We start from the raw sequence: 13,667 nt of genomic DNA, 5'->3' as shown, positions 1-13,667 counted from the left end.
AAACTTTGTGTTGACATTTTTAGGTGCACCATACTCTGCTAGAAAATCTCACTGTGTAGAATAATTATAAAACTTAACCTTTAATATAAATTATTTTAAGACCTTAAATCAGCTGAGTGCCCTAAGACGATTCCCTGCAACCAGAAACTAGTTTATTAAACACTAGTGATGGGCGAACCCAATCTGTAAAGTTCGGGGTTCGTACCGAAAGCATAGTGTTCGTGCGCACGATCCCGAACACGAGTCTTCGGAAAAAAAATTATGATTATACTTACCGCTTCTGGCCGCTTCTGCTTCCGGGTCAGATCATTAACTTAAGGTGTTATTCACTGCACTGCTCGTCACTCGGTAGTTTTAATTTTTTTCGTCCGTGTTTGCGGTGACGTCAGGGTTCAACCAAGTCCATGAGCCATGGACTCAATTGAACTTTGACGGTCATTGTGCGAGTCCTGCATCGGTATCAACCAACACGGTGCACACTCTCCTTACAGGAGCAGGTCGGCTGCATGTATTTCCATGTAGCTGAGGCGCTCCTGTCAGGAGAGTGTGCGCCGTGCTGGGTGATACGATGCGAGTCATATGCAAGCCTCAACTGCGCACTCGGGTGAAGGCTCTGACAGCTCTCAACTAAGGGGTACTTTGCACGCTGTGACATCGCTAGACGATGCTTGCGATGCCGTGCGCGATAGTACCCGCTCCCGTCGCACATGCGATATCTTGTGATAGCTGCCGTAGTGAACATTATCACTACGGCAGCTTCACACGCACTTACCTGCCCTGCGACGTCACTCTGGCCGGTGACCCGCCTCCTTCTTAAAGGGGCAGGTCGTGCGGCGTCACAGCGACGTCACACGGCAGGCGGCCAATAGAAGCGGAGGGGCGGAGATGAGCGGGACATAAACATCCCGCCTACCTCTTTTCTTCCGCATAGCTTGTGGAGGCAGGTAAGGAGATGTTCCTCGCTCCTGCGGCTTCACACACAGCGATGTGTGCTGCCGCAGGAACGAGGAATAACATCGTATCTCCTATTGGTGCGACATTATGGAAATGTCCGACGCTACACAGATTACCGATTTACGACGCTTTTGCGATCATTAATCGGTGCATCTAGGCTTTACACGTTGCGACGTCGTTACCGACACCGGATGTGCGTCACTTTCGATTTGACCCCGATGATATCGCAGTAGCGATGTCGCAACGTGCAAAGTACCCCTAAGGCTGTGTGAGCAGACCTGTGTTTGTCTTCTCGCACAGATAAAAAAAGAAAAAAAGAAAAGGGAGCCAGCATGATCTGAGAGTAGCATGCATCATATAAAAAGTGCAAATTCACTTATTTATTAGAACAGTACTATAATACAAAATGAGATTTTTAGCAAATAATTGATCATTTCTGTGAGCCACCCTTTGCCACTTCACGGTAAATCTCGATAGGGGGGTCCTACTCTATATTATGTATTTCATGTGCCATGCGGCCTCCTAGATAAATAGATTAAAAGCAGAACCATATTGCAGCACACATACTTGTAACCTATATATAACCGCCTCCATGTCGAAAAAAGAGGCAACTGCGGATAAAAGCCAGCCCAGGTCCCAAAGTGCGCAACAGATACCACACTCTGTAGGACTATATCAGAACTGACCTTCACAGTGCCAGACCAGCAACTATAAATCAAGGTGGATCAGATCCAAGTATGGTGCTTAATTAACATGCCTGTGGAAAAAGGGTGAGGCAACTGACTGAACAGCTACCAACAGAAGGAATATATTCAATACCAAAGTCAGGCATGCAGATGTAGCAGAGCTGAAGATGTTCGCCCGCCTTTGGACTAAGGGCGGCTTTGCACGTTGCAACATCGCACGTGCGATGACGGTGGGGTCAAATTGAAAGTGACACACATCCGGCGTCACTTTCGACATCGTAGTGTGTAAATCCTAGATGATACGATTAACGAGCGCAAAAGCGTCGTTATCATATCATCGGTGTAGGCTCCGACTTTTTCATAATTACGCTGCCGCGACAGGTACGATGTTGTTCCTCGTGCCTGAGGCAGCACACATCGCTGTGTATGAAGCCGCAGGAGCGAGGAACATCACCTTACCTGCCGCCGGCGGCTATACGGAAGGAAGGAGGTGGGCGGGATGTTTACATGCTGCTTATCTCCGCCCCTCCGCTTTGATTGTCCGCCTGCCATGTGACGTCGCTCTGACGTTGTATGACCCACCCCCTTAGGAAGGAGGTGGGATGCCGGCCAGAGCGACCTCGCAGGACAGGTGAGTGCATGTGAAGCTGGTGTAGCGATAATGTTCGCTACGCCAGGAATCACATGATATCGCTGCTGCGACGGGGGCGGGGACTATTGCGTGCGACATCGCAGCATCGGCTTGCGATGTCGCAAAGTGCAAAGCCTGCCTAAGTCAGAGAGGGTTTTTTGGTAATAAAGATGGAGTCTTAAATGTCTTCTGTTTTATTTCTAATAAAATATTTTTTTCTCTGTGTTGTTGTTTTATTTTACAGTTAAAATAACAGGCAATCACAAACATCTATATACAGCGAGAAGCAGGTTGACACTGAGAGTATGATTCCACTTGCGTATGACTCCTGCGAGTCTCGCATCGGTATCACCCAGCACAGAGCACACTCTCCTGACAGGAGCGCCTCAGCTCCATGGAAATACATGTAGCCGACCCGCTCTTCTAAAGAGAATGTGCACCGTTCCGGGTGATACCAATCTCATGGACTTGGGTGAAACTTGATATCACCACGAACATGACCAAAAACAGCCAAAAACTGCCGAGTGAGAACACGACCAAAAACAGCCGAAGACTGCCGAGTGACAAGCAGTGCAGTGAATGCCCCCGGAAGTTAATGATTGGTCCCGGAAGCAGAAGCGGCCGGGAGACAGAGTCTGCAGGACGTGTCGCGGGAGCAGTAAGTATAATGACAATGTTTATTATTAACTATATTCCTTATTTTACACAAGTTTTATGTTATCTCAGAACCCAAACTCAAACTTTACAAAAAGTTCAGATGAGTCTCCCGAACACGAGCATCGTCCACCACTATTAAACACAAAAACAAAAAAACCCTCATATTTACAAGAAAGAAGCCCCAAAATAGTCACAATGTGTTTCGTTACCTACAAGGCAACTCATCAGGAGACAAAATAAGCTTAATGAGACAAAAAATCCCTTCAAAACAAATAGGTGGGAGATTATCGCCAAAGTTTTTCCCTACCTATATGGCACAGATGAATGAGTGCCAATCTCATTAAGATTGCTACTTATCCATACAAAAGTGCAAGTGTATAATGACACTATCCCAGCTATATTCTCTCTTAATATTAGCTCTTAATAACTGTTATTAAGAGCTAATATATTTATACTATGCTTTAAGATAACAGCCTTTCCCTTAGGCCTCTTTCACACGTCCGTGCCTCCGGTACATGTTTGGTCAGTTTTCTCACGTACCGGAGACTCGGGCACACGTAGACCCATTAAAGTCAATGGGTCTGCGCTCACGTGCGTATTCTGCCATGGACCGTGTGTACATGTGGAGCATACGTGTGCCCGTGTGCTCCACACGTAGACATGTCCGTTTTTCTCCGGCATCACGGGTGTCATACGGAACGCAAACGGGTCACACGTAACACAAACGGACCACACGGATGTGTTTCATGTGACATGCACCGGAGAAAATACATGTGTCTGCGAGGAAAAAAAAAACTTGACTCACCTTCTCCAGCCCTGCAGTCTCTGCCGCTGCTGTCACTTTCTTCTGACCGCCGCTCATTATGCTCATTGCATATTCACTCCACTGTAGAGACCGAAGATCAGCACCACGGACAGCGAAGCCAGGGACAGGTGAGTAGAAAGTTCCCGTTCTCCGTGTCTTATCACGGATAACACACGGAGAACACACGTGTGCCATACACACGGCTCACCGAGGACAAAACGCACTATTGACACGTCCGTGAAAAACGTGCGTGATTTTCATGGACGTGTGAAAGAGGCCTCACATAGTGAGTTTGCTTTTAAACCATAAGAGCAGGAAAAGAGAATATAGCTGGGATAGTAGCAATATATAACACATTAAAGGTTAAGTTTTATGATTATCCTATACAGTGATATTAGTATCAGTGATTTTTTTTTTATACTCTGCTGGAAAGCAGTAAGCCAATGATGTCTCCACGTTGCCCTTTACAGAGACAAGTGATGAATGAAGAAGTGATCATGGTGGTCTGGGACGAATAGAAAGGACAAAGGAAACTGAATTACTAATATCATTAAGAACATAACTGTTGAGAACTTGTGCAGTATACACATACAGTATATGATCTAGTACTGGTGTAGAACTGATATCTACTATTCAGTAGTCACTGTATAGTGGTAATATCAGTTCTAGAACAGTGGTTTTAGTTAATGGTCAGTACGGTGGTATTATCACTACGGTATGTGCTGGTAATATGTGATTATGGTCCGGTGTTATTTGTATGTTGTATTGTATTATTATTATTATTATTATTATTATTATTATTATTAATGTTATACAACAGGATTATTGTAAAGATAGGCCTTGTAGTACATCTTGATTTCCTTCATCCAGAGTAATATAAGTAATAGAGACCCCAATCAAGAGAAGTGGGAGGGGACAGTATGGGTCTGTGTGACCACACTAGCTACAAATAAGGAAAACTTAACAGTAGGTAGTCAAAATACAAGACTTTACAGTACACAATATGGTCCCACAGTGCAGTTTTAAGGTATTTTATTTTAGGCAAAAGTAGATCTTGATAAATAGAAAGTATAAAGCAAAACTATTTTTCTCAATCCAACACAGGTTTTCCGTAAGGACTTGTACACATGATCGTATTTTCGGTCTGAATTCTATCCGAAAAAAAAACAACAGATCGCACTCTGGCCAATGTTATTCAATGAGGTAGCCCAGATGAACAATTCTTTCCACTGACCGATTCAACCCGTGAAAAAATCACAGTTTGCATAATCAGAGATGACATCAGAGTGTGGTCCGATTTTCATGGACTGACATTATGGAGAAGGCGGAGAACCTTTTTACATTCTCACAACATCTGAGAAAAGCTGATGTCACTCTGATCAAAGTCTGATCAGAGCAATCGCACAGTTTTTCTCAGATGTAGAGAAAATACTTGTCTGAAACAACCCTAAGACCTGTTTTAGACGTCAGTGATTCTGGTACATTTGTGCTTTTTTTATACGTACCAGAATCACTGACATACGCAGACCCATTATAATTAATGGGTCTGCACACACATCAGTGATTTTGCACTGACCGTGTCTCCGTGATTGCCGCATGGAGAGATGTCTGTTTTTTTCTGGCATCACTGATATCCCATGGACCACACATGGTGTGGTCTGTGAAACATGTACCAGAAAGAAAAGTGCATTGAAAATAAAAAACATTTTCAACTCACCTTTCCAGCAACGCTCTGTGCAGCTTGTGCTCTCTGCAGCTTCCTGGCCGACTCATGCATATTCATTAATGCAATAAATGTTCAGAGTAAAAAAGACGGGTTTTTTTACCGCGCTATAAACCACAACGGGTGTTATAAAAATGAAAATTCTTTTATTGAAACATTCCTACGCGTTTCAGAGGCATGCACGCCTCCTTCTTCAGGGAAAAATGTCATGATGAGGGATGAGGGGCTCCTCTGGCACATATCCAAGCCGGGAAGCGGGTTACCGGTGGGAACCCATCGCTACCAACATAGACTTAGGTGCAGGAAAAGGGACCGTCACCGTCAACTACTGGGGAAAAGCAACAGCAGCCGTCCGTGGGAACCGTCTTTCCAGCCGTGTGTTTTACCGAGAACTGTGTCCCCGTCTCAGGCTGAGTGAGTACCACAGTGCCGTGAGGCACAGCGCTGCCCCCGCGTCCCTGCACCCCACCAAGCCCTGCACCGGCCCCGCCATCCCTCATCCCCCAACTCATCACTGGGCCCCGGGACGACCACCCCCCTACCCACGGAGGGGAGAACCAACAACTTTGCTGCTCCCTGTCACCGCTCCCGGGATCCCCATACAGAGCAGCGGTGGTGTCCATACAATCACCACAACCGTGGGTGGCGTCATGGACAATAAACAATCCCAAAAACCAATCCCCTTTCACTCACGGGCGAGGAGCGCCGCTCGAGTCCCCGGGATCCGGCCCATCGCTCGAGCCACCGAGCAGCAGCAGGCCGCAGCAGCAGTGGCAGCCGGACCCGAGCAGTGGGAGAGCGCAGCGTCCCCTCCTCCGCCCGCGACAGATGCAGATGTGAGCCCCACTTTCCAGCTATGGTTCCCCATGAATACTACACTGTGACACTCAAACTCTGAGTTAGCTTGCTATGGTGAATATGGTGATTGTTGCATTTCTACGTTGTATTGGCACAGATGACTGATATGTGCTTATTCAATCATACTCAGCATTCAGACACATTTTGAACTGTGCTGTGGTTTATTTGTCCAGTTATCATTGCCATTTTGATGCATTTATATTAGTGAAAAGCAGACATGGAAGCCACTGAAAAGATAATTATAAAAAAGAGCAGATGTATAGTGTGTTTAATAATAAATGTAAGTGTAACTAAAAACACTATATACTGTATACACTGTGTATATATATATTATATATATATATATATATATAATATATATATATACACAGTATATATCTGCTCTTTTATTTAACACTAGAAGTCCAAGAGAGGGGTTATTTAACATTTCTACCTTTGGAACCCAGAGACGGGTCGAATGACCTGAAGGATTTGAGCTAACATCCTATAATCACCGTCTTTTGTTCCGTAATTAAGGCCATTACTGTCGCACCACAGGAGGTTGTTGTTTTCCAACCTCCTGTGGTGCGACAGTAATGGCCTTCATTACAGTTTGGACTAAAGGTACCGTCACACTAAGCGACGCTCCAGCGATCCCATCAGCAACCTGACCTGGCAGGGATCGCTGGAGCATCGCTACACGGGTTGCTGGTGAGCTGTCAAACAGGCAGATCTCACCAGCAACCAGTGACCAGCCCCCAGCCAGCAGCGACGCGTGGAAGCGATGCTGCGCTTGGTAACTAAGGTAAATATTGGGTAACCAACCCGATATTTACCTTGGTTCCCCCGCACACCGCTTAGCACTGGCTCCCTGCACTTCTAGCCAGAGTACACATCGGGTTAATTACCCGATGTGTAGTCTGGCTATGTGTGCAGGGAGCCAGCACTGACAGCGTGAGAGAGGTGGACGCTGGTAACGAAGGTAAATATCGGGTAACCAAGGAAAGGGCTTCTTGGTTACCCGATATTTACATTGGTTACCAGCGTCCGCAGAAGCCGGCTCCCTGCTCACTGCACATTCAGTTGTTGCTCTCTCGCAGTCACACACAGCGATGTGTGCTTCACAATGGGAGAGCAACAACTAAAAAATGGTCCAGGACATTCAGCAACAACCAGCGACCTCACAGCAGGGGCCAGGTTGTTGCTGGATGTCACACACAGCGACATCACTAGCAACATCGCTGCTACGTCACAAAAGTCGTGCCTCAGCAGCGATGTTGCTAGCGATGTTGCTTAGTGAGACAGGGCCTTAAGGGTCATTTGACCCTCTTTCGGGACTTCAGGGGGAGCTCGAAATTTCTGTGACTTCTAGTGTTAATTGGATTAATTTCTACACTAGCATTATAAGCAATGTATAAAAACTGCAAAATGTGAAATTGGACAATCGAAGCTGCTGTATAGATTAATCAGACGTTGTAGAAGTGCTTCATCTATTTCGCTTTCTCTTTTGTTATTAGATACTACGTACTTGGTTATCTCTATTTACCTTATTGAAAGATGCCAATCTAGTATCCTGGAGAATATAGTATACATAGAATTGTCATCAAATTCATTTATTGTTATATTGTTGAAATGCCTGAGGAATCTCGGGGTTATGACATTTCTTCCACCACCTAAACAGTAAGAAAATAACAATTTAAAACAAGAAAATATCTGTAAACTAAAGCACTGAACTAATTAACTTGCTAATAGATGCCAAAAATGTAACTGATAATGGACTCAAAATGTCATAGGAATTTCTATATTTTGGTATCGTATATGTATTCGACAATTTGCTAATTCATTAGTCCAATAAAAGACTTATCTTGTAATGGCATGTGACGCAATTCATGCACAACTCATCGTTGCAGATAACTATCTCAAAATCCAACATTATCTACAATATTTCACTATTAACACAGAATAAATAGACACGGCATTCTCAACATGCCTGAATGCAAATACAGAATACAACGAAAAGTGTTTTTATTAGGTATTTCTTGCAAAAAAATACCTTAAGACAGCAAAAATGTTTGCCCAACTCAAAGTTGAGCAAAATTTAAGTGATTTTTGCAGTTTTGAAACCAGTTCCTGGCAGCTCCACCAAAGCGGACAAAGCTTGGGTAGGACGGGTGTGGTGAGGGCCGCCCAGCAAATTTAACGAAATTTGAAGCCACTTTAGTGGCATAAATTACGTCAGAATGTACTACTCACTCCCTGTCTGTAGTAACAATTTTGGCTCATGGCACTTGTAAAATGCATCTAATTCATTAAGAGCAGTGCAACTCTCACTGTATGGGTACGGTTCCACTTGCACACAGCTTCCGATGTGAGAGCATCAGAAGAGATATGCTAATGACCCTCTGCTGCAAGCGTCAGCCGAGGATCATGCGACTGTGATGCGATCTTGCAATCGTATCACAGGTGCGGAGAAGAGGGAGGGAGCACTTTCTCCAATCTCCTCCGCTGTCTGTCTCTTCGTATATCGCACTGCACTCTGATTACATGCAAGTGCAGTGTGATGTTTCACACACTCCCATAGAGTAGTATGGGGGTGCATGAGCCAAATGCAGCAAACCACTATGGCATGAGAAATCAATCACAGATGGACACTGCCCTATAGTTTTGCACTAATGTGAGAGCAATCCAATGTTTTATCGGATTGCACTCGCCCGTGAAAAACGCAAGTGGAACCGTACCCTATTAGGTAAATCTTACTCCTGTGGTACCTTCATTAAGACTAGCATGCAGAACATCAGACTTAATTAATCTGGTCCATTGTGCCTAAAAGGCAGGTTCTAAATACTAGCTAATTGATAGTTTGATTGAGGTAATCAACATTCAACTGGTATCTATAAAATATAGCCAGATTGCAATTAAAGGGCATGTGTCAGAAAGATCAACTCTCCTAAGCAATCTATATGAATATATATGTCATAGGAAGCTGAATAAAATGATACCATGAAAACTACAATCTAATGTATTATTCCAGAGAAATCCACATTTATCTTAAAATATAAATACGCTGTTTAGATTTATGGGCAGGAGAATGATCTCCCAAGATAATCTGCCTCCAGTGCTTATTTTAAATGAAAGGGAACATTACCAATGTCAGACAGGTAGATCAGAAGAGCAGACTGTCAGTCATTACACCACACACTGGTAACGCCCATTCATTTAAAGTAACCTCTGGAGGCCGATTCTCAGGGAGATCAGTGTCTGGCCCACAGATCTAAACAGCTCATTTATATATTAAGAAAAGGATGGATTTCTCTGGAATAAGATATTGGATCACAGATATCAAGATATCAAGGGTATCATTTTATTCTGCTTTCTTTGATTTACTTGCCTGTATAGATGGTTTAGGAGGGTTGATTATAATGACAGACTCCCTTTAATACAATACTGTTAATCAGTGTGTACTTATAGTGCACTTTAGATACTTATTACCTGAATGCTTCTTCAGCCAACAACTACAGACTCAGTGTCGCGGGCGGGGAGGACGCCGTCGCTGCTGTGCTCTCGCTAACGCTCGGGTCCAGCACTGCTGCGGCTGCTGCTGCTCGGTGGCTCGAGCGGTGGGTTGGATCCGGGGACTCAAGCAGAGCTCCTCGCCCGTGAGTGAAAGGGGTGGTTGGTTTGGGGGATTTAGTCCGTGACACCACCCACGGGTTGTGGTGAAGATAGGCACCACCGCTGCTGATGACGGGGATCCCGGGAGCAATGGTAAGGAGCAGCTGGGATTTTGTTTTCCCCCTCCGTGGGTAGGGGTCGGTGGTCCCGGGGCCCGGTGATGTTGTGGGGAGGCAGGGTTGGCGAGGTGCAGGGTTGCAGGGACAGCACGGCGCAGTGCCGGATGGCACGGGTGTACTCACTCAGCAAGAAAGGTACAAAGTCCTCGGTAAACCAAACGGCTGGATGGATGGGTCCCGCAGCCGGCTGCAGTGTTTCTCCCCGGACAGGTGATGGCGGCTGTCTTTCCCTGCACCTTGATGTTCTCCTTCTGACTACTATAGATTCCCAACGGTAGTCCGCTCCCCGGTGTATGGGTACCGGAGGAGCCCGTTTGCCCGCAGGCGCTGGCCCTTGGGTCTCTAGCCTTAGGCGGTAGCTGTATACCCTCACGGTGTGGGCTGTTGCCTTCAATCGGGACTTTTGCTGTTGTGAAACCCCTGGGGTTCCAGTCACATTCGGATCTGACTATTGACGGCGGCTCCAAGCCTGGTCGGGGTCCGATGGCCCTGCCTGTGTGTGCTGGCTTCCCTTCGCTCCCCGGTTGGTACCGGCGGGCCGTCGCCCAACCCCAGTCCTACGGTTCTGCGTTGCTCCACCACTCCTGCAGACGGCCACCACCGTCTGCCAACCTTGCTGTCAGTGCCTGGGCCACAAACCCAGACACCCAAGTGTTTGTTCCTCACTCCTCAAACTCCAACACTGAACTGTCACTTTTCCCACCTCCAGGCCTGTGTCCTCCTCGGTGGGTGGGGCCAACCGCTTGGCTCCGCCCCACCTGGTGTGGACATCAGACACTGGAGGGAGGCAACAAGGATTTTTATTTGGCTGGTGTCCCTGTCTAATGGGGGTGGGGGGTGTTTGTATGTTATCTGTTACAACCTGGGCGCCACATCAGCATTTCTTAAACTAACATGCAAGAAAGATATCACGATGAACAAAATAAGGAGGACTTGTCACCAGGTCAAAATCACAAGTTTTTGCACTTATTTTACTCCTGCAGCACCCCTGAGTATTTCTTTTTTTTTTTTTTAAATCCACCTTAAGGTTACAGCTATGTGGGTCTTGTCATTTAGTGCTAATTTTGATAATCTTTACAAGTGGGTGTGTCTCACAGGACTCTCTGGGGGTCTGTCTTCAGGCTGTTCTGCATTATCACTGTCATGATTTACTCCTGGCAAGGCTGCAGCTGAGCCTTTCTTTTTAGTTTCACTTCTGATACAGGTCACGTTAGGGGTTAATCCTTCCTGCCTCGTTCTGGAGGTCAGGCTACTTTATTAGGGCACTGTTTCTCTGGGACTACGCCAGTGCTTTTTCTGGCTCTGCTGTGTTCTGCTCATGAGTGACCTGTTGTCTGCCCTGCCCCCTCCTGACCTCTGTGTTGACCTGACCTGTTGTTAACCTTCTTTGTTCTTTGTTTCCGTCTTGTCAGTGTCTCTCCCGCTGTCTCCCTTCAGCTTCCTGCTCATCTGTCTCGCTGTTCTGTTCGTTCCTCATCTGTTTCCCTTGATTCTGTTCTTGTCTTCCCATTCTCCCTTGCTTCTGAGTTCTGATTTCCCAGCTACTGACAGTTAGCTTCCCTCTGACTACGTTTAGAATTTGCCCCTGTGTATTTACAAGACTTCATGTTATGATACGGCTTTCTGATGATTGTACTGCTATCTGGTGGGCTTAACTAGTATTACCTCTGCTACGGAATTCTCTGCTCATACGTTTTCTCCACTCTAACCCCCCGAGTGGTTTACCAGCTAACTACCTTCTCAGGTAGTTTCAGGAATGCTCTCTGTCCCACATTACTGCGCTGTACTGCTATTGTACATCTTAGAGTACAGCGTGACAATCACCATAAGTCCCATGCTCCTTGGAAAGTCTATAAAAATTAGCACTAAATAAAAAGGCCCATAACTCTGGGATCGTACGGTGGATTTAAAAAACTGGACATTGATCACCTGGTGATAGGTCCTCTTTAGCCATTGGAGTCCGAGCGGGCCGCCGGGGGCGGGGCCGAGCGGGCCAACGTGTGCTGAAGGTGGGACCGAGCGGGCCAACGTGTGCTGGGGGTAGGGCTAAGCGGGCCGTCGGGGGCGGGGCCGAGCGTGCCAACGTGTGCCGGGGGCAGGGCCGTGCGGGCAAACGTGAGCCAGGGGCGGGGCCGAGCTGGCTCCCTGCACATGTGTACCGGGAGCCGGTGTATGCTCGTAACCATGATACACATCGGGTAACTAAGGGAAGCGCTTCCTATAGTTACCCGATGTGTATCATGGTTACCAGCGTACACCGGCTCCATCACGATCCCAGGATCGCAAGGTTATATCTGGGCTGGGTTGCCGATGTGGACTCCTGGGAGTGCACTGCAGCAGTCACCTGTGAGTCGGGGATTCGTTAGAATTCGGGGGAAGGGGCGTGGCCGAGCGGGCGATGCGTGCGGAGGGCCGGGGCGAGCGGCCAATCCATGTGGGGGGCGGGGCCAGGCCGAGGCGAGTAGCCAATCTGTGGGGGGGGGGGGGCCAGGCCGAGCCCAGCGGCCAATCCGACGGTTGTCACTGGAGCGACACAGTTTTGGAGCAAGACAGACAGACAGACAGAATAAGGCAATTATATATATAGATGGTTTTCTAGTCTGGAGACGGGATCACGTGATCTGCTCTGCTCCATGACACTCATTGCCTCCTCTTTCTATACGTAATTATACATTTAATAACACTGCACCTAATCTATTTGATCATGTAGCATAGAATGTAAAAGTACAATTTGAGTACAATTTTACCTGCTGGTCCCATTGCACATACGATTTGTATATCAATCAACTTGATCATGGAGCAGTCTTTCAGATCATACCAGTTCCAATGATCCAACCACTGGCGAAGTAATTCTACAGGAGGCTGTGCTCCATAGACCTCTCTGGCAGGCATGTTCACATCATCTACAAAAACCACCTAGAAACAAACCTAGTTATGTGAATGCTGAATATGACAAACTTAGAAATGTATTATCAGAAAGAAGAGTAGATGGTTAATAGTTTTCTGGCTGCATGTATTCCCCCACCAGACATAAGTAGGAGGTGATTTCTTATTAGAATACCATAAGAGTAGTCTCTAGGAATTTAGGTATTCCACTCTGGGTCCCCTCTAATACCACAACTACTCCAATGAATAAAGCACTTGTCAATACAACAGTCACAAATGTGAGACTTATGTAAGGTCTGGAGTTACATTTACTACACTATGTACTACAGGAAACACCTTAAATGGAATCTGTCAGCAGGTTTTTGCTACCTCATCTGAGAGCAGTATGATGTAAGCAAAGAGATCCTGAATCCAACAATATATCACTTAGATTACTGGGTGCAGCCATTCTGACGAATTCAGAATTTTTAGATTTCACCATCTAGCAAAGCTGAGAGAGCTGTCTTGCCCATAACAGGCTCCCAGTGAAGATTATACGTTGACTGTGAGGTGTCAATCAGAGGAGCGTGTGTCAGACTGACGTACACTGTAGTCCTAGCAAGAAAAAGTCCTGCTGTGTCCTACTGGTTAAACTAACAGCAAATAAACAACAGATCAGACATTGGAAAGACAAGCATTCCTGAATTCTATGTTTTAA

At 46.3% G+C, this 13,667-nt stretch overlaps 1 protein-coding gene across 1 annotated transcript in view; it reads right to left on the bottom strand.

Annotated features, from left to right (window-relative positions):
- The window catches only part of DNAH7 (dynein axonemal heavy chain 7), an 880,767-nt gene that overhangs the window by 411,121 nt on the left and 455,979 nt on the right, over positions 1–13,667 (bottom strand). The window contains exons 37-38 of the mRNA XM_075317837.1: positions 12,832–13,000; positions 7,840–7,966 (exon numbers count right to left, since the gene is read on the bottom strand). Coding sequence (XP_075173952.1) covers positions 7,840–7,966; positions 12,832–13,000 — 296 coding nt within the window. The remainder of the gene's footprint in view (positions 1–7,839; positions 7,967–12,831; positions 13,001–13,667) is intronic.

This window comes from Anomaloglossus baeobatrachus, chromosome 7 (assembly GCF_048569485.1).
Source record: "Anomaloglossus baeobatrachus isolate aAnoBae1 chromosome 7, aAnoBae1.hap1, whole genome shotgun sequence".
Lineage (NCBI taxonomy): Eukaryota > Metazoa > Chordata > Amphibia > Anura > Aromobatidae > Anomaloglossus > Anomaloglossus baeobatrachus.
The sequence above is the reverse complement of the archived record's forward strand: the minus strand, read 5'-3'. Positions and strand labels throughout refer to the sequence as shown.